This window comes from Ylistrum balloti, unplaced genomic scaffold, assembly GCF_031769215.1.
Source record: "Ylistrum balloti isolate Yb309-2 unplaced genomic scaffold, AGI_CSIRO_Ybal_v1 Utg369806, whole genome shotgun sequence".
In the NCBI taxonomy this organism is placed as follows: Eukaryota; Metazoa; Mollusca; class Bivalvia; order Pectinida; family Pectinidae; genus Ylistrum; species Ylistrum balloti.
This window is the reverse complement of record NW_026781981.1, coordinates 1,590,230-1,612,738: the sequence shown is the minus strand read 5'-3', so window position 1 is coordinate 1,612,738 and position 22,509 is coordinate 1,590,230. Positions and strand designations below refer to the sequence as shown.

Below are 22,509 nucleotides of genomic sequence, written 5' to 3'. Positions count from 1 at the left end.
GAATTGTGTGGCTAAACATATCAAGCGGACGAATAAATTGTCTTGCCGTTGTTACATTAGTCCTAGCTATGCACTAACTCCAAACTATAACAGCGAGTTGAATTGATTAAAGAAAGAGTAACAATATTTTCACAATGCCTTTACCTTAACATTGATGACAACATACGTACGGATTGAAATGCTTTTCAATAATCAGATATACTTCATTATCTATGCAGAATCCAAATGGTAATGCACGGCAGATACGTTCTTTTCGGGTTTTTACGAAGGCTATTTAAAACAGACACTTTCACTACATTAATCGATATTAAGTGATATATGATATTTTTTTCTTACTAGTTTATCTAAGCTGGATACACATTTTGGAAAATACTACGATAAACATAGCAATTATGGTGAACTTACTATTAACACGTCTGTTTCAATATTGTTTACTTATCTAATCCGTATTCTGGTTCAGGTAAAGTTGTCAATGGTAAATGATGGAGTGTTATATGCCATTAAATCACAATTGCTACAATGCCCTTGATCATTGGGAAAATCGACTGATCTAAATATGAAATAAACGATCTCTCGGTTAGCAAGATCGCACATGCTGTTCATTGATACATTTGATAAAACGATGTGAAATTAATTGGAATTCAAATAAACTTAAAACACCGACAGGTGGTGAGTCTATCACAGGACCTGGCTTCTGATTTAATAGTCAATGTATTAATGCTAAGTTTAAATAAGAAACAGTAATAAAAAAAAAACCTCAATACCATATTTATTGCTTGAAACATAATCCATCGAATTCCATTCATCCTTTCTTGGGACAGTTATCTATTTTTATATTAGAAAATGCTTTGATGGAGTTGAATTAAACTGATGATAATCCTCCTATTGCAATCTAATGAATTATTGATTTTCACATTTCAATCCTGTTTTTCATACGATTTAGTGAGACGAAAACTGATTTTAGAGTGTTGTATACATCATTAGAATATTACTCACCATATTCCTCCTAGGGCTTGTCATCATTTTCCATTCATTCATATTAAAATAATAAAGATGATACGTTATCTTTACATATTGTTTTCCTTTGATCCTTTTAACGTCATTCTATAATCTCTAACGTTTAATCTATACACTAACAAAGCATTGAAGTTTTAACTGCAAAAGAATCCTATGTTCAGTTTTTGCAATTATGACGAGCTCTTTGTTCATAAAAGATGGTGTATTTCATTCATTGTTTCTTTAAACATTTATATAAAAATCTAAATGTAAGGTCAAAACTGTGAGCATGTAAATATATATGAATATCAAAATGAAATTGGCAGTGTGCATAGTGTGATAAGAATTTCCATGCATGAGCAATGGGATTTCATCAATGTATTATTCTTTTTGTTAGAGTATCTTCTTATACCATATACAATCACCTTATTACAGTTACCTATCGAAGGCGACTAGACCACAGTGTACTGTTTCTCAATAAATGATGAATTATGCCGATGACCGCATTATAACAGGTCTATTGGTATTTCTGAATATTGATTCATGTTCATGGGGAGTGGGGGGAGCATCAATTGCCGTTTAATAACAAAATCATATCTTATAATGTTATTTAGCAAAATATATCAACTTTCTCTACTAATAAAAGTCTTTCGGGTTTTCTTTATTCACAATGAAAATAGCAAAATATTAAAGATAAAACAAATAACACAACGGTTTTCTTTTGAAAATAATCTTTCCACTTTACATGCCCCTATTTTGGAAAGGTTTCCTGTCTTCGTCATCTCTGTAAGTATTAAGTAATATGACTTCCTCCTTAATAATGCAAAGTTTCTCATATTCTTGAAATACAGAGAAGTCTCGATACCAGCATATCCACTAAAGATTATTTATAGGTTATAGGGAAATAAAAAAGCATTGTAGACATGTCGTCATGAAATAAAAAGTACGTATTGTTCTCAGGAGACAAATTACCTTTTAGAAGAATTATTAATCCCAAAGTGTCATAAAATCTTAAACGAACGCACTATAAGATTTCTTTTAGATAATAATTGTAGCATAGATAATGTAGCTTGCCATTAATTGCCTCTTGTGCAGAGTTAATGCTTGATTTGGTGCTAGGTACCTGATTCTCATTTAAAGAATATGCTATGAAAATGACCTAGATTTACTGGCAAGGGAGGGGTTGGATGTGAGTGGTTATCTTAGTACATGTAAGTTTACTTTTCAAACCGACTGTGATTTGTAAAGATCGAAATAAGAATTAGATATTAATTAAAGAATCCATATGTTTTTCGTATATTTATACATTTATAAGTTGCAATACAAAAGGAGTCAACAGAAACTAAGATATGTTACAGACAAAATAATTGACTGTTATTGAATTGCATTACAGACATGCTCACAGGTAAACGTATTATATTCTTAGATATTTATAGTGATAGATGGTTTTGAAATATGTAAATGTGAAACTCCGTTAAAAGTGTACATGTGTACAATTATACTATTTGAATTTGACTCTGTACCCTTTTGAGGTTCATTCACCATGAACCTTAGTATGATGCTATTCAATCCTAATATTTCTTTTAAGTGTGAAAATGGATTTGTGCAAATCTGTCAAGGAGGAGGCATACTTTATATTTCATGATTTTCAGAATCACAAACTAAGTCATGAAAGTGAATTTATTTTCAATAAATATGCTTCAAAATAGATGAAAAAAAAAGAAAATGGAAAGAAAATATTCCCATGCTCGGCGGGGGTACAGACAGAAACCGTGATTTCTTTGAAAAAAAACCCAACATGGTGGATAGATGCATGTGAATTTCATTTCATCTCTCCTTTCGAAATAGAGGGAGCAGTTGTTAAACGTTGACAATAACAGAAATCCAACCATACTTCATAAAAATAGTTCTTGTAGCGAGAAGAGATAAATTCGATTAAATAAGTGCATTGTTCAGTGGGAATGTTTTTTCACTAAATAATACCTATTAGCATGTCTTAACTATTTTATAAAAGTTTCGTCCAAAGAAATGATTATGACTTGGTTTCAGAGGTTTCAGTTTGAACCTTTGTTTAAAGCATTTGAAAGAACGAATCAAAATCTACATCGAACTTATTTTGAATTTCTAGCAAAAGTTAAAAACTCACACTTGAAATTTCGTTGAGTTACACTATGGGATTAATATGCAACGCATTTCATTTGATTGTCTCATATCAAACACCAAGTAAATACAAGAACACTATTTTTTATAATCTGAAGAATATTTATTTCATTTTACAAAAGGCAAATAAAATGAAGATGAAAAAATCAGCTACATTCCGAACATCGAATGTAAATAATCAAGAAAACACGACTGAAATGAAATTTATCACAATTACTGAAGGCTGCAGAATACACCTCCATTAATATCCACCGATATATTATTACACATACCATTCGACAGCGAAACAGTTAAATGCTTATATTAACATAATCTTCGGAAATAAATTATTTTCAACCGGAGATAATTAAATCGACTGAATTTTCCGCTATTGTGAATTTTAGAAGAGGTAGAATGTGTTCACAGATAATGTCCGACGAAATATTATACTTTAGAAAATAAGCGTTCGATTTTTTTTTTTTTTTTTTTTGCTTTTCATTTTCCTTGTAAATTACTGGATGGGAATGCTTTATTTTATTTTTCTCTCTTATTGATGAGAAAAATAACACATTTTGAAGTTATTTCCGTCCAAGTAATACGTTTGGTTACATGAGTTTGTTTACATTCAATAAATAAATAAATAACACCATCGATATATTTATATTAGCACGTGATCTGTCAACAACAGTTGGTCAACATAGGACAACAGCTGAGGAAAATACAAAAATAACAGAAAATATAAATTATCAAAACATTGAGCCGATAAAACGAAGACAGTTTGATTTACATAAATTATATGACTAGATATTCACACATCTATAACAGAGTTCTATATCATTTCATTGCACAAATGCCCGTAATAATTACCTTAAAGATACAAGTTATCACGTGTAATAGCATGCATTCTTTGCCCAGATATATCCGCGCTATGTTATCAACTCCTGATTACAAACAGACATGGAGTCATTACGTGTCTCTAGCAATATGAGTATTATGCAGTATTTAAAATGATAAAACATATCTCATTGCACTGGTATGATTGTTGCTTCCAATAATTGATAAAGATATTGCAAAACCATTTTGATTAGCTGAACTTTGAGTATTGATATATAAGCTTATCTTGATTGAAGGGTGTGGGAATATCCGCTCAGAGAAATTCTAGCGAATACTTGTGTTCACAATGGTAAATTTATGTTTCTAAACAGGTAAATTCTAGGATGTATTTGCACTTGTTGACCAAGGTTTACATAGCAGGTGTCGTCCTCCGTGGTTGTGCACCTTGAGAGCGTGACATGAAATTCTGATAGATATTTGCCCATGCAGAATAAGACTACAATAGTGTATGATAAAAGGATGAACTTACCCCGATAGATAATTCCAGGGAGCAATTACCTCGATAAATTAAAACGAGTATTTTCCAAGAGAATTTCTGGAATTTTTTTTTTTTACATACCGAAGCTAATTTAATTATGGCAAGTATTGACATAAGTATATTCTTGTGATTATTCTTGTAATCATTATGCAGGTAAATGCTGGGGAGTATTTTTTGCAGAAAATTTCACTAAGTACCCAGATGATTTATTCCATATTTTGGACTTGCATTAAATGGATATAATCTTATGGTGCTTAACTCAGTTACGCTTATTACAAATAATAATGATAAAATCGTGCTGTTAGAAAATCTACTGTATCAGTACCTGAATTCGTTCGGTCGTTAACAAATATAGATATGAATTAAATGAAAACATTTGCAATTGATGTAGGCATATCTTTTGAATTGAACATAGCAAAAATGACCTGAATTAATTGATAAATGAGAAATGGAATATATTGTTTACTAGATAACGTTTAGCAGCATAAACACCCTATCCTCATGCTTGCTAAACTTCCAATATGTTTCTTAAAAATACTGATACAATGATTCCTATTGATCATTTCAGTAAAAAAGACAAAGGATTGAGCGGAGGGATAAAAAGAGAAAAAAGAAAAAAAGTAACAAAAAAAAAAAAAAAATTAAATAAATAAAATAACCAAAAAAAAACCCAGCGTATTTCTCAATAACCTTATATACGAAAATATGTATTCATCTAACATACACTACTTCATCAATATATATTTATATAACTTTGTCCATACAATTAATATATAAATTCTTTGTTCTTGACTGTCGAAAAGTTTATCCCCAAAGCTGTCGCTTTTACATTGTCAAGCTCACAACGAAGGGCGTAATATACCGGTTCCGACACTTTGCAACAGTCCTGCGAGATCCACTGACGTCATACTTCATGATCAGTCTTTTTCGCTGCAGTATGTGTTATGACTATTAGGTAAGTTCATACGATTTTAAATATTACAAACTCGAAAGAATTATTTGAAGAAACTCTTTCAGAGACTTAGTTCATACACTAGCCTCACGTGAATTTTCATATTATCTTTAAAAATATTCCTGTGTTGCACTCATTATATGGAAATCGGTATGATAAACACAAGCACTGTTGACTGAGTCAATGGGTCATTGTTTTGACCAGTTCGACGGAAATCCTTTCTTTCAATATTTCATGTAAACACCAACATACGACATCTCTTTTCCTTTCAACCTATCACTGAGAATAACTCTGATCATTTCTCGTCTTGTCCATGATTAAATATATACTTTTTGATATCGAGGCTGTCAGTAAACTTCCACATGGCTGTGACTCGTCACCACAGGGTAATCCGTGTATCCTTGAGAGTTTTCATTAATGTCGGGAGAAATCATCCTGAGCACGTTCGGTCCACCATGCATTGGAATAGGTTCCATCGGCATCATGTGTGAGTTTGACATGGGTATATTCGGTGAGTGACGACCGAGGTAGCTGGCGTTGGGCGGAATGTTGGTACTAAATTGGGACCAGGATTCCATTGGTGGGGTTCCTGGGGGTCCAACGGGCACCTGGCCGATACTTGGCTCTCGATCAAGAGGTTGGCCTGAACTGAACATATCTCCCGAAAGTCTTCCTGATGAAACTGGACCATCCAAATCGTCTAAGTCATCTGCAAAGACATATCACGTTGTAGCAAAGACATACTTCAAATCGGGCCATAATATTAGTGTGTTATACTGTTTTTTTAATCACGATGATTGATAATGAGTTTTCTTGGGCGATAATGCCAAGATTTCTTTAAAAAGACATGTGAATTCAAGCAATTTTTTTTCTTAAAATAAGACAATATATTGTGACTTCGATAAGAATTAAGTTTATCATATATACTTTGAACTGTAAAGCAGCACTTTTAGAAAAGAAAAATTATGTTTGGGTGAACAACTGTAGTGTTAATGGATTTTTATGAACGAAGTTGAGGGTAAGAAAAAGATAAAAAAAAGAGACTGACACTCACTATATCCGTCGAGCTGTCCATCGTCTGACATATTATCGGCGCTCTGTGAACTGTCTGCGTCTCCTGAACGTTTCAACTGCCGGAAGTAGGGACTCCATCTGTTTCGTCCGGCGTCTTTTTTCAGTCGTTTTTCTTTAGCTCGACGGTTCTGGAACCAGACTTGTACAACACGCATATCCAGTCCAGTTTCAGCGCTCAGTTGCTCTCGCACATGTCTTGCAGGTTTTGGACTTTCGTTATATGCAGTCTTCAGTGCTTCCAATTGCTTAGCCGTAATGGTAGTTCTTGGTCGTTTGTTGGCAGCATCTAGGTCGATTTCTATAAAAAAAATAACGAAAAAAATATAGAAAAAAAATGAAAACGGTAGACAAAAACACAATTAATGTGTATTCAATACCCGTACTTTGTACTTTATTTTTTGTGAATTGACCAATTATCTGCTGTGTACGAACTCTGTAGGAGAAGCGGGCAATGGTGTTTCCTTATGTGAATTGAATTTGTCTTCGAACTGTTACTGTTGGTAATTGTGGAATACACCTGTTTTGTCAATGTTATTTTAACTGTTTTATAATGCTTTTGTTAATACTCTTCAAAAGGACGACAAGCCCATTCCCCATCCCAACCCCCTCAAAAAAATCTTACAAAAATTATAAATATGGAAAACCGTTTTTAAATAATCGATTAAGTCATGGTAAATGGAATTAAAGGACATTTAAAATAATTAATTTCTTTTATTCAAGAAACCAAAACCTGAAAAAACCATAAAAACTTCTGAAGGTTGGTATTTCATTCGGGTCAACAAAAAGTGTTCACTGCAGCATTTATTGCCCCTTTCGTGATGTCAGCTCACTTATTCTGGTACCATTGGGCTACCATTAGTGGTAGTCTAAACATGCAAGCGTATACTCTTCTACAGACGGAAGTCTTCCCATTGATATGTAGGTTACCACAAGCCTTAAAATATGTGATTAAATTTCTAATGAATGCAAAAACACTAAAATCCTACAAGTTAGAGTAATATCATTTATATGTAAACTGAGTTGTGCACAAATTTCTCTTAAATCCTGACAAAGACATTCTCCTTACGAAAGAGAAGGTGATAATATTGGTATTAAAGTCCTTTTTGCGTAGGTTGAAACATGTCGCGAAGAAACCATCACTAAACAGCTGATCGGTCATAAGAACTCGTATATACAGGAATTAGGTTATTTAGAACAAGAGCCCCAGCAGATTTTATATCGCCACATATAAACTCCACCGACATGAAGAAGGCTGCTATGTCACCTGTACAGATTCTAAGCTGGTGGTATCTTTTTATGCAGGCAAATTAGGCGTTGTTGAAATCTTATTTACCAAAAACGTGTTTTGTCATTAATATGTGTAACTAACAATGATATGCTTCAATAGATGTAAGTTTGAATTGTCTGTACAATTATATCAATCTATTTTCATTAAAAGAAATATTTTGACTGTTAATAATATTAGTATTAATATTCGCCAAAACTGAATCAGCATACATATCTTTGAGCGATAAAAAGACGTTTGTGTGTAAATAATTGTCTTTTCTTCCAAGTTCGTATCAATAAGGACATGACAAAATAATAATTCTTCAAAAAATGTTGTCATATACTTTGTCAAATAACTTATACACAAAAGTCAAAACGTTATCAAAAATTATAAATGCATATATGAAAAAAAGTTTGATGGTGTCACGGTCAAAACTTATCACTATAAAGTACAACATTATAGGGAGAACTATCACATTTCTTTGGTGTCTGTAATATATATTTTTATGAGGGTAAGGCAAAACTTTTAATGACAACTAAGCCAGGATATAAGGATTGTGTGTTCACCTAGCTGAAGTTGAAGTAGGACTTAAGCTATAAATCCGAGCAAGGCATAAACCATATACATCATTTGATAATCTTTTTATATGATTCCGTCGACAGTTGAACTCTTGATGTGTCAGAAAACCTCTGACATAATGGTTCGTTTATGTTACCTATAAGGAAAATACGTCCGCTACACAGCTGTGGTGGATGGCTGTACTAACGCATTGCTATTCCTGCACCAACTAAACACCTGCTTTGCGGGGATATGAAGCTGTACGGGTATGCCTAGCTCTACCTCATCAGAACACATCTCATCGGTTCCATTACAATGCCAGTGAATGTGGAAGAAAAAGCAGATTTTCAGAATACGTAAGCGCATTACACTAAGAACATTAAATTGGCGTTTGAGAGCCGGCGGAATCGTAGATAGAAATTTTATTGTTAGGGTAGGGTAATATCATGACGATTCTCCATCAATAACTACTCTCTCCTAGTGAAATATGAAACTTGCCAGTGCAGCTGTACGTTATCTCTTCAGTTCTAGCTCCTTATCACCGCCAAAGCACGCGCGCAGTTCCGCGGCCTCGTCGCGTGTTCCCAGGTAAAATAACGAGATTTTTTTGGATAATTCATTTCACCTGATGTCGCATTGAATCGTCTTTATAGAACGCCTTGATCGTAAATATATCAGCGGAGAGATAGTGGGAGACAGGCATTCGATATCAGTGTTAGTTCCGCGGGGTCTCGCAAATCATCTGTGTGATCTAGGTTTTCTTCACGACAGGGAGCTGGGATAAAAATAAAGGCCACGATGATGAAGGACAAGATGAAATGATCAAACGTATCTTGACGTCTCAGAACCAATACATACCTAGTCAGACGATATAAATATTTTAAAACCCGTTCTAGAAAGATGAAATATGGAATACTTATTTCAAAACAGGCAAGAACACGAAAATTTTCAATTTGTTTTCATTAATCTATATTTATTTTAATGAAAAATCGAAGAAATTCATTGTTACATATTTCTTACAGGGATGTAAACATTTAGGTAAACTCATGATATTATGTCCGATGTTTCCTCTTGCTCATATAGAATTAAAGGGACTAAATAGTTAGATTTTCATTTCATAAGCGATAAAGAGCATTATAATATTTAAATATCTGTTAAGAGTCATGCACTTTATGTTAATTATAATATTTAAAAGTTTGCATAACCATTCCATTAAAAACGTCAAAAAATTAAAATAAAATAGGAGCGACCCAACACTAATTCATATCATTATCGTTAAAGTGTAAACCGTGTGCTTGCACGTGCGCAATGCGGGGAAATTTAGAAAACATAACAAAGCGACGGGTTAAAACTCTTGATGAACTCGGCTATTTCCGATCGAAACAATGAATGGCAGAAGACACAACAGCTGATAATCTTTATATTTTTTTTCTAAAACAAAGTGCTACAATTTTGAGAATAACCTAATTTTAAGTATTACAAAGCAAACGCGTGAAAAACAGAAAAAAAACTAAGCATTTAGTCCCTTAAAGAACCCCTATGAATTGATTCTAAGAAAAAAAAGTAAAATATAGATTTCTATAAAGTTAATGTTGATGATGATCTACTTAAACTTCCTCTGTAAATTAACTTCCAGTTTAGAAAATATACTGTAATATGTTGGCGACGAAAGTGCACGAGAGAGAGAGAAAGAGCTTATGTTATGAACGAACTGCAGGTGGTACGAAGTCCCTGAATCTAAGGTCAGTCCGTTCACATGTGTATTAACAGCCGACTAAATTATTGGACGGAGAAGCCATATTTCAATGTTGCGTCTGGTGATTAATTAATAAGCTTAGAGGTTTAGCCTAAAGAAGGCCAGTACTTAGGTAGGGATTCAGTCAGATGAGTGTAACCCTGTAATGGGATCACTGTTGGACAGACTATTACAAGGGCACAACTTTTACTGATGAGTTGCTTGCAATTATTTGACAGGCATTAACGGGTTAGTCAGGAATTATCTTAGACTACACACACTCTCTCAATTAGGAACTAACAAACCAGATTAGTGACTTACCTAGAATATAATCATGCCCTTAATCAGAAACTTACTAACCAGATTAGTAACTAACCTGGAGTATACACACTTCCGTAATCAGAAACTAATGTAAATTGGGCAAACGTTATTAGTCAAGCCTGAAGTGAGTAGTTTCTGAAAATAACACACCAGTGGTTAGATAAGTATTAGTTTTATTCATTACACAACTACGGCAAAACAAGCTACATACATATACCAGGTTATGTTTATCGCACATTTTTGCTGACGAGGTGTCTGGGAGAAAGCGGAGTACCCGGGGAAAACCCACGTAGTCGGTAACCTTAGAATCTATTCATGTTTGCTTGGGAAATAGAATCCAATCCAGGACGTCTAGATGGAATTCAAGTGATTAACCACTACGCCATCTGCTATTCTACATTGATAAATTGTCTTGTATCTATCTAGGGTAGAATAAGTCTCACTTGGACTGGTGGACTTCACTTGGAGTTCATCTTTTCTCCTAGTATCTACCATTACTGGACTATACATAGATTCTGAAGGGAAAAATCACAATTCAGCGGTCTAGGTAATCTTTACAATATTGACATCACTAGTCCAATAACTACTACCTGGAAACCCTACTGCTGCTTTTCTTTCTGATTATATATATAATATTTCATTCTACCTTTGGTGTTTCTTAAGTTTTCAAACCAGATATATTCTCAGAGTGTTAAATTAATACCAATTTGTGAAATGACACTAGTCGAGCTTTTGTGTGTTCTGTTTACCTTAGTGTGTACACTGTTGAATGTTTCACTATTACCTTGTCACATTGCCCAATTGCCTTTTCTGTTTACCTTAGTGTGTACACTGTTGAATGTTTCACTATTACCTTGTCACATTGCCCAATTGCCTTTTCTGTTTACCTTAGTGTGTACACTGTTGAATGTTTCACTATCACCTTGTCACATTGCCCAATTGCCTTTTCTGTTTACCTTAGTGTGTACACTGTTGAATGTTTCACTATTACCTTGTCACATTGCCCAATTGCTCATTATATAAGATATACACGTTTTGAATTATGTTAATGATATGAACTTGATGGCTTAATTTGTTGTTAGTGTTGTTTTGATGTCTCGTCGATTCTTGTTTATTTCAATTTGTGTTTGAAGCGATTTCACACGATTGTAAACCATGTGGATCAGTACTGAGAATGTTGTTTTATCTTCGGGAGGTATATTTCACTTTTTGTGAGGATGAATTGGGACAGCGGAAAAAAAGTAGAATTACAGAAATCTATATCATGTTTCATAATCAAAGAAAACTGTGACTTTCGACACATCCTTTTTGGTTCAGGCTTTTAATCAAACCGCGAAATTTTGAACTGTAGGAAAACAACCTTTACAGCAAGGCCCCCTTTAGAAACATCCAAATTCTGGATATCCCTTACCTCTAGCTTTGGCCGCCTCGTAATCGGGTTTACAGACAAGTTTGCGGTCTTCCATCAGATAGAATTCATCTCCCGTGTTCAGTTGTCGACTGCACATAAGACAGGCAAAACATTCGAGGTGATAGACATTGTCCTGGGCCCGCCGAACCACTTCCGTCGGGGGAATCCCCTTCTCACACCCAGCACATTTCGTACCAAACCGCCTGAAAAAAATATAATATTATTATCATCATTTTTCTATTATTGAAAAAAGGATTGGTCCAGAATGCTATGTTTACTATGAAAGGATGATTGGAATGTTATGTTGACATTTCGGGATACTCCGGAGAGCAGGCAAATTTTAACGATGTGTTCGTCTGTATTGTACTTCTCTATTGTGTTTTAAAAGCGGAGAATCTTTCGTACTGTATTACATAAAGATGTTGAATTAACAGTTCACTGCAGTACGAAAATACAAGATCTTAAACGGTTTAAAAACGACTGAAATCGATTTGTATACAGAAACAACCAACCTACGTAGAGATAAAGTTACCGTTACTGTTTGAAAGTTTCAGATTCAACAAGTATACAGAAATCACACAGGGATAAGGATAGAACAAGATAATCCATTTCCTGGATTAACAAGAACCAAATATGTTGTTAATTTTTTTCGTATGACCGACCTCATGAAATAATAAGTCAGGCAAACTACAAAAACCTCTATTAATTTCAAGAGATACTTAAGTCTCTCCATGTATAACTAGAGAGAGAGAGAGAGAGAGAGAGAGAGAGAGAGAGAGAGAGAGAGAGAGAGAGAGAGAGAGAGAGAGAGAGAGAGAGAGAGAGAGAGAGAGAGAGAGAGAGAGAGAGAGAGAGGAGAGAGAGGGGGGAGGGGGGGAGAGAGAGAGAGAGACTTAATATCTATATATCTCGTCGATGCGTTTCGCACCTACCTCCGATCGTTAATTTAGAATACCATGCACCTACAGAAGCCACCATGTTGGTAACTTTTTCATGACGATTAAAAAGGGAATATAAATAAAATTTAGGATATAAACAGCTCGTTCAAAACATTGTATTTAATGTTAAATGTGCCTATGTGCTGTGACTTTAATTTCACAGACCGTCTAGTGACCATACTTTGTAGGAGTTACGTGTCTAATCTTGCTCACGATTTATTAACTGCGGGGCTTTAATCTGCAGTAACTTGTGTCTTGCGTCAGTTTATGACCGCTTCGGTTAATGAAACCCATGGAATCAAGACCATTTATACTGCAAAAAGTAGTCCCCTCGGAGGTATAAAACACCGATGACTCTATGTTATCAGACCGAAAAGTTCCGATCGATGGCAATAGGAACGTTTCCCCCACCAAACAACCTATCTTAGAGCCGTCTTTGTCATGTTGTAAGCTCCTACAAAATGTGGTGATGGGAACAGGCTATCTTTCACACTTATATTTATGTATATTTTGTCTTCAGTTGCGGACTTTCTTACTGTCGACTGTAACACAACTAGTATTTTCGAGGGGAAAGAATAGACATCATCAGTTTGAATGAATTTGCATAAATTATAGTGTCTGAATGAATAAAGTACGTTTTTTCGTAGAATACAAATTCAAAAGAATGAAATAAGGTTTCAGTATTTTTTTGTTGAATTCTCTCAGCATAAGTTAGCAAAATAAGTGTATTCCGTGCAAAATACATATATCTCTAGCTTAGAACGTTACATAGGGAAATCCGAAGTCCCCAAGATCTGAAAAACGACGCAGTACTTTGTACGGGGTACTGCATAATTGATGTTAAAGGTAAAACTATCTTAGACCGGGACCGTCGGCCACATCAAACGCCATTCCACAAAAGTACACCTCACCAAGTAATGATCGATGCCAGGTCCCAACTATCGTCGGAACCCAATATTCAACATATCTCCTTGTGAAATACCTGATCCTTAATAGCATTATCGCATAAGGTAAAGATGCAGTTTAATGGCTGTATTAGATACCATACATACTTCAGGAAAAAGTGCAGGTGAAACACGAGTGCAACAAAAATCAGAGATTCTTGTACTTGGTGAAGTAATGCATGTGAGGCAATGTATAGAGCAACAAGCATTTATCATCATCTACTGGCATATTGAGTCTGCTGTTTGTTTTCTGCCGGGTTAAGAGAGGGTTTTATGAGATATGGACATCTATATATTATAGCATACGTAGAGGTTTTATATGCAGGTTATTATGCTTATTTCTAATTTTACTCAGACAAGACTAAGCAATATCCAGTTTTCACCAAGAAGATGAGGTTTTTAATTGATCTAATCAAAGGTTTTCAATGAGATATCAAAGTATCTATCTCATGACTTTCTCTTGTGTGGGTTAAATTGCAGAAAGATAAATCGACACTGGTTGTATGATACATGTATAATAGCGCTAAATACATCACATTACTTCTAAGAAAAGTTGGTAAATGTTTTGTCGTACAAGTTGAAGGTAAGGCTGATTGCAGCTTGATACGATGTAGAGATCAACGCCCAGTCCACACAGACCACATCTATCTTTTTCATCTACATGATCGATACGGCATTCAATGGAACGAAAAATCAAACATAAGATCTTTGATTGCTGAGGCCGTTAATGTCAAGAATGCTATCTCTCTGGGAGATTGACATGGCGTCCGTATGTAGCCGGCATCAGCCAACACAGAGCTTTACTGTTTGTGTATTGGTTGGGAAAGGTCAAAAATGAGTAATGTTTTATGACGTATAACTTGTTGATTTATGACCTTTGGTGTGTGAATTATTGGCTGGTTTGGATCTATTTGTTCTATACGAAGTGTTTCTCGTGAATTCTGTTATGGTGATGTTTATAGTAACAAAAATTAGGAAAATGAATAAATTTGGTATGAATATTTAAGATAAATGACTTAAACAATGGCCTATATATATATATATATATTTGATAACGAATAAACAATAAGGGCGCAATTGCGATTTTTATTTATGTACATATATTGTTATACCAATGTTACTGTGTCATCAATATATGGCAATCTCCAGAATACTAGACTGATGCCAATTGCACCAATCGACCCTTTATTTGAGTTCGACGTGATCTTGGGATGGTGATGGTTGCAGATATTTTTGGCTAAGCTTTGATTGGTAATAATGTGTGATCGCAAATAAGTACAAAAGTAAGAATTGAAAAATGTGAAATTAGCTTATTCTAAATTTGTAAGAAACTTAAACATGCGAAAAAAATAATAATGATACCAATTCCGTATATAATCTTTGAGTCAGGAATCATTAAGGGGGAAAAAAAGAAAAGAAAAATTGCAACACGTGTTGGTTTTCCAATATCACAAGTTTCAAGTCAGTCCTCGACATATGACATCAAAACCTAAACCTCTAGTGATGTGAGTTAATAAATACATGTACTATGGGGAAAGTTCAGTCGTTATTATTATCTCTTACGGAAATAGCATATATTTTCTTGTCCAATCTAATGTGTGAGATGCTCCGTAGTTTGGTTTTTGCTATTTTAAAACCAGTTCTCATTTAAGATTTACATGGCAAGTATCGTAGATGAAGAAGAAGACGCTTACTTATCCAGAACACCTGGTCTTATTCTCCTAGTAATTTTTGAAGATATCCGTATATGATTCATACTAAGAAAAAAAGTTACTTTTGTTTTATAAAATACGCATCCAAGAATCCTTCTTTTGAACGGAGCAAATGTATATAAACATTTTACCGTCGATTTTTCCTTGGTAGGTTTCCATTACGATTTTGTTGACAAAGCGGTATCTGCTTGTTTTCAAAAATATATATCTTTAACCTCAGCAATAATTCTTCGAGTTGCCAGACAGGTGTTGAGAATTTATGGTAGGTCTTTGTGATGACTTCAGCTGTCTTCAAAGGTTAAATACACGATAATTTTATTTTATTAGACTCAGGAGTGTGCCACCGCCAGACTGAGTTATATGATAAATGTAAGTAAGTATGAGGTATATATATGCACACTTCGTCGTTATTATCACACATGGGAAAATACACGAAACAATTCTTAGTTTGGTTTTATTCGTTATAATTTTGGATCTTCATATGTTTTAATAAAAAAGATCTCAGAGGTCGGCGATATTGTTTGGCTATTTCAGTAAAACCAGTCCTTTATGCGATCATTTTGATGGCTGTGCTTTATTTCAGTTAAATGCTAATTATTTTATCAAAAACAATCTTTTTAGATAAAAAAAAAAGTCCATATCCATTATATATCTCAAGAAAATTAGTCTAGTTGAATCGTGTGCCCTTTTAACTCAACTCTAAAAGGATATTTTTATTATCCTTTTACCGTATTATTTGAAAATAAGTCTTCGTATGATCATATTGCATCTGTGCAATAGGAATAAATTTAAAAATAGATCATTGTCTTCTGGAGAATGCCATTCAGGTTTAAGAAGATAATATTCATAAATCTTTTGATCCTTCACAAGAGTATGCATGAGTGTTCGTCTCGATTGCCTTTATTCCAGAAGGTGTATTTAGGATTCTTTTGGTGATTAACTACTCTTGACCCTTGACCCCTGCATTAAGTGCATGTGACAGATGGGGATGAGTATTAAACAAACGTTTATGGTCTTCCAATGAACAGTGCGCCTCAGCGTTGTGGGGCTTCTGTGTGGAGTGGCGGTACCTCTCAGGCTTCGCCCAGGGTCGCACAGACTACTCCGGTGTCTCGTTATGATGTTGATTATTGATGAGGTTATGAATATATAAGATTTTTTTTCAACCAATGTGATTTTAGTTTGATTCTTAAAAGTTTCCACGTGCATTTGATACAATTATAAAAATGTGGTATACATGTTCAAAATATATACTGTAAGCAAAACGTTTGTACTTTTATTTACACTTTTTATGTATTTTGCACCACCCTAGTGTAAAGCCGTATCCAAACAAATAGATCTTGATATGTTGTCCTATTCAGTGTATCGTGAAATACTCCGACATTTGGTGAGGTAGTGCGCACAGCGAGGATAACAATGGACAATCGACAGTCTTTACATCCAACATCGTTATGAATATTGAAATCTCTTCAAGCGCAACCGCTGTATAGAGAGGCGGCTTCTTAGCAGGTTGTGCACCATATTCCATCCATATTTATCAATTTCCCTAAACAATGAGACGACAATAAAAGGCATCCCATTGACAGAGGACGCCGAGTTATGTACAAGATTGATGTCCCAACTCCGTAGCACGATTTGTTTACGTACGTGCGGTCGCGTGCATGAGCTCGATTTCCTATGAGATTAATACCATAGAAATTCATAAAAGGCATTGACCAGAATGAATTCTTGTGTTTTTTGTAGCATTTACGCATCTGTCAGTCCCTGAGTTCAACTGTTCATAAAGTGAATTCAAAGCAGCCGTATAAAGTAGTAGACATGATAAAATTGATGGATTACCTCCTGTGACTTGGTTACCTATCTTTGTTATATTTGTTTATGGTAATACAACATGTAGATGAGAAGATTATCCATGTGATGCCGTGTTATTATAAGGCATGCAAATGGCACACAATATTAATACTATGCCGCTTAATAGCAAACATTCGAAGAAGGAAATAAAATCCGAACTAATGTTTTCCGTGCCCTGTGACCTATATCCGATCCCCGAGCCAATATGTCTGATTTATTGCCTGATCGTGACTACTATTTTCACAGCCAAAGTTATTAATTGTAACACTTAACACAAGTATACAAATAGCTTTCTGTTTGACATGTGTTTTAATGTAATAGAGCATAAGTATTAACACCCGTACCTATTTTTCTAATATCAAAATTCAGATAATACATTTTTTTAAAATGAACTGTTTTCTATGTCGTCGTACTAAATCTCTTTAGATAAAATATGTGGTTTTATTTTTTTGCAGTTTCTCATTTCAAACATAGTGCTTCTTAATTAGTATTTTAGAGAATATTATTTTCAACGAATTGGGTAAAGATAAGTAACAATATTTTGTTTTGTACTTCGTGTCGCTAAACAAGCAGTCGTTTATTTTTTATATTGTAAGTAGAGTACATATCTAACTAACTATGAGATAATTTTCTCTCTGAAAGTCCAAGGTTTTCAACTTCTTATCGGTATGCTGTTTCAACACCTATGTTGACAAAATTGAATAAATATCTGCTCGCTCTAATTTGCAGAAAAATGTTGATTAAAATGCACAGTCCTGATGAATAAAGGTTAAACTGCCCTATTACTGGTTATGTGTGTCTCATCATTTTCATGAAAAGAATAGTAATGTTGACTATTGTTTCATAGGGAAGAAAATATTAGATAACTGGGGTTGAGATGTCCGCTTAAACGGATATTCAAATGGGAGATTTACTTCACAAGAGACACAAGAAAAGAAGACGCATACAAGTAAATGTGCTTCACGAAACGAGAACAAGTAGGGAACAGACTTTAAAGGAGATGCTTAATTCACAAAGAAGCTACGGCTGTTACATCACAATCATGAGAATGATAGGCAACGGACACTCAACCGTTTTGGTACAGGAAAAAGGGTTATCTGTGTACTCCTGATGAGGAGGGATCTTTCTGTACATGAGAGAGAACAGCAAGCTGTTGTAGAGAACGCAATGTTCACAGGAAACAGTACACACAGCAACGGACATCAAAGCTGACGAGTTTTCGTTTATTTCGTTGTTTGGCTCTAATCTATCTTATTTAAAATTGAATTGAGATGTGCTATTTGGGTGTCTTTTGTACAGTCTTTGCAAGAAATTGCAGGTGGTTGTCATTGTTGGTGGATTATCATTCTCCGGGGTTTGCTGTAAGTTGCACACCACGTTTTTACTAGTTCGAATGGTGGCATGATTCAGAATAAAAATATGTAATTGGCCTTTTTCTTAACTTATCAGCAATACGAAATTTACGAAATTGTCTTAATAATGGGACATGTGTACCTCTCCATCTTGCTTTGGACATTTCTTTCGATCACCTTGAGTTTTCCTCATATGCCTCCTAAGTTTAAATTGTAGGGCCTTAGCATCACTGACGAGATCAAGCAAGACGAAATAGCTGTATTTTGCAGTTTACTTCATTGCTTGGCTGTGATTGTATCTTATTTTAATATGTATTAAAACGTGTCACCCACTGGTGTGTCTTTTGTACAGTAATTGATCTATATTTTTGAAGTACGTGATACAGTTATGTTTTTTCTTGACGTGAACCCTTACGAGTACGCACCTGTCCGACTATCATTGCAACACCTGAACCACCATACCATTGTATAATTATAGCTGTTACATCCACGAATGATATAGGACTAACAACCATAAGCTCGATAGTCAGACACTATTTACAGAACACACAAAAACTGATTTATCAAATTCGAATAAGGCTTTAAAGTAATTTGCATTGCTTAGCAAATGTAAAATACTTGATCAAGCTTAACTTTCTAACTTTCGGAATGATACTCGCTTATGATAAAACACCTAAACTGTTAGAATCGCTAAATATTCATGATAATTACATATATCATACTACACTTATCTTAATTGATTTTTTTTTTAATCAAATTTTGGAAATTACATGCATTGCTAATATCCCATCTGGATTTGCTACTTTTTTTTTTTTAATTTGGAATTGATATTTTTACGATGATACCTGTGTATGATAGAGGACACCTGCATGGTCTTTCATCTACTTATCATTTTATGTTGATCACACCTATCAATCCAGAAATATCTGTAATAACATTTTAACAACTGCAGTATCAAAATTATATTCATTGCCTATAGGATCATTCATAAATCTCTGGTTTAAAGACCTTATATATGAATTGGAATACCTTTCATATCTAAAAGCATTCATTATATTCATATCACCTTGAAAAATGTTTCATCCAGATTAATTAGATCGGCGCCGAACAGCTGTTTACCTTTACAAATAAAAGTTCGATAACAGAAAATTTGAAATTAATATTTTTTTATGTTTTTGAAAATGTTATCAACTTAACCTATGGATTTTTTTTATCAGTTTCTACCTTTAGTGTATGCTGTTATGTGTTTAAAAATGCATATACATGTATATATATGTAGGGATCGAGTTACATAGATTGCTGATATAGTGTCTGGTATTAAGAATTTACTCACCTGAAGAAATCATCTTTACAGTAGACTTTATCACCCTTGGAGAAACATTTATCACTAAGTTGACTGTGGCAGTCCGAGCACTGCAAACATTTCGAGTGCCATGATCTATCGAGCACCTTGAGTATAAATCGGTCGAGGATAGGTTCCCCACACCCTGCACACTTCGGAATGGCCGCTGAAAAACACAGAAAAAACATAATTATAAATACTGATACTTGTATCCCTAATGAACAAATGGTTACAACAAAATATATTAGATAAAAGTACCCGTTAATTCTTTTCAATTTCCTGTGAGTATTATATGGTTTCCTACCGAATTCTCTTACAGTTCAACAATAAATTACAAACGAATCATCAATCAAGTCTGAGTTTTCATATATACTCATTGATGGTGTCATTTTACGTTACAAACATTAATAAAGTGGTGATCTATTCTGAACATCCACGAATAATCACAGTGTATTATTTGTAAAGATTTTTCGTTATAAATTATTATGCTAGAAACACATGATCATTTAACCGTAGAAAAGAGAAAATGAGATATCTTTCTACTGTTCACAAGGACAATGATGTGAAACGAAATTCATACTGTAGAATTATATTTGCCATTTATTTTTTCAAACAAGTCTTAAAATTAGATAATATATATTATTAATTGGATAATACGTAGTTCTGTGAATGCTTTACATCGGCAATATTTCTTAATTAGAATGCAGTTTGGCTGGAATATCATGGAAAGACAATAGAAAATTCCATCCTTCCTTTTTAAAAATCTTTTGACGCTGTTTGAAAATTCATTTATCTATTTATATCTGTGGGATTTTTACATTTTAATATAATTTAAACGTTTCTCATTTAATCATGATTTATATTTACAAATAGAAATGAGTTAGAATTCTTAACAGGGAATAACTGCTATGCCCCATGCTACAGAATGATCAAGTTTGTTTAGACGTTTATCAGGCGACCCTTTGTTTTGACACAATGTAGTAGAAAACCCCCTCTCTAGTTTAAGAAGGGAAATTAATAATACCAGTCTTAAATTGTACTGCCCGCATGGATATTCGAGGTTTGTCAACTGATTTCTCTATAAAGGGAAAACAAATAATTACACATTTTCGTTAAACACCAATTACACGCATGCATAATATTGTTGTATCATTTTCTCTAAATCAAGTCACATTCTAATAGACTCGAAACCAAGGTCAGGAGTTTATAAATCGTTTTAAATATAATTTTGAGAACTTGTGCAGTGGAAATCATTTCATTAGGAAGATTTCGACGACAGAGAAGAGTTGATAATCCTTCGCAGAATCATAGATTTATGTTTCCTCTTTTGAAACCGTTTTCTTTTCCTTGTAGTAACTTCTGTGTTGAACATCTAAGAGCAAAATGCATTTTGTTACTTACTTTATAATTCTGACAATGATCCAGCTTTTTCATTTGAAAACTGGCCATTTATCGGAGATTGAATCCTAAGTTAAATAACTGCATTAATTTACCCAGAAGACATTTACGAAATATAAACCTAAATGGATATACGTTTTAATTCATTTCAAGACGCTTTCTCCTAAAAATATTTTCGTCCTAATTCTGTCACAAATTAACACTTTCGCTGTATGCAAGACCATTTCCCTATTTCACACATTACAATATTGTACGTTAAACTTATTTTTAAAATGTATACGTTTTCAAGATTCAATTTCTGTCGAGAGACAGCCTCTGCTGATCTACATGTTCGACTTTAAGACTCTATCGTAATGAGACCGAAATTATTTATCTCCTCCTAAAGCTTCCAGGGGGATGTGGATGACAGTACCAAACACCTCCTCGCGACTAATCTAATTAAACAGACAGGGCGAAGACAGGGATGCAAAATTTCGAACTCATTTTGACGAAAATGTTAATGTAACTCAAACACTACACGGTACGGCAAGCAAGAGATGAAGGCCCCAAATCAGATAAATATGCCGAGTGGAGAGGATGATTTGATTAAGAACTGCAGGCCTATGCGAGGGAGCTGCCGATGCTGAAACGTCCATCAGACTGATTCAATTAAAGCCGCTCTCCTTTCTCACCAATCATACCAAGATGCCAGTGCTGCCGAAACTGCCGACCGTAATCTGACAAATTTAACGCTCGGTCTCACTCTTAAAGGTTCTTTAATTCAATTTTATATCACTTCGACTTTGAAACATTACAATAAGATGGTCGAGGGTATTCGCAAACTCCGGCATGAAAGCGGGTGTTTTGAAAAACTGTATATGTAATCGTATCGGACGCTTGCCATGTTTACTAGCATGAAGCTGATTCAGTTTATACAGAATTCAGACATGCAAACGTTATTACATGTTCATGTTCATCAGTAGGTCTCCCTCCAATACAGGCACCTGTGAAGTAACAGCAAGCATTGTTAGCTTCTTTCTAACATTAATTACGTCTTTTAATTTTTTTTCGTTCCTATTTTTATCTTTTCTGTCATTTGTATTTTCTTATCGTTTTCTCTCTGAAACAGATTTGTGAATTTTCTTTGTTTATTTTACTGTCCAACGCC

At 34.3% G+C, this 22,509-nt stretch overlaps 1 protein-coding gene across 1 annotated transcript in view; it reads right to left on the bottom strand.

Moving 5' to 3' along the window:
* Window positions 1-5,806: 5,806 nt before the first annotated feature.
* Window positions 5,807-22,509, bottom strand: part of LOC132544696 (LIM/homeobox protein Lhx3-like) — a 32,703-nt gene continuing 16,000 nt past the window's right edge. The window contains exons 2-5 of the mRNA XM_060208330.1: window positions 19,956-20,130; window positions 11,826-12,028; window positions 6,514-6,831; window positions 5,807-6,168 (exon numbers count right to left, since the gene is read on the bottom strand). Coding sequence (XP_060064313.1) covers window positions 5,807-6,168; window positions 6,514-6,831; window positions 11,826-12,028; window positions 19,956-20,130 — 1,058 coding nt within the window. The remainder of the gene's footprint in view (window positions 6,169-6,513; window positions 6,832-11,825; window positions 12,029-19,955; window positions 20,131-22,509) is intronic.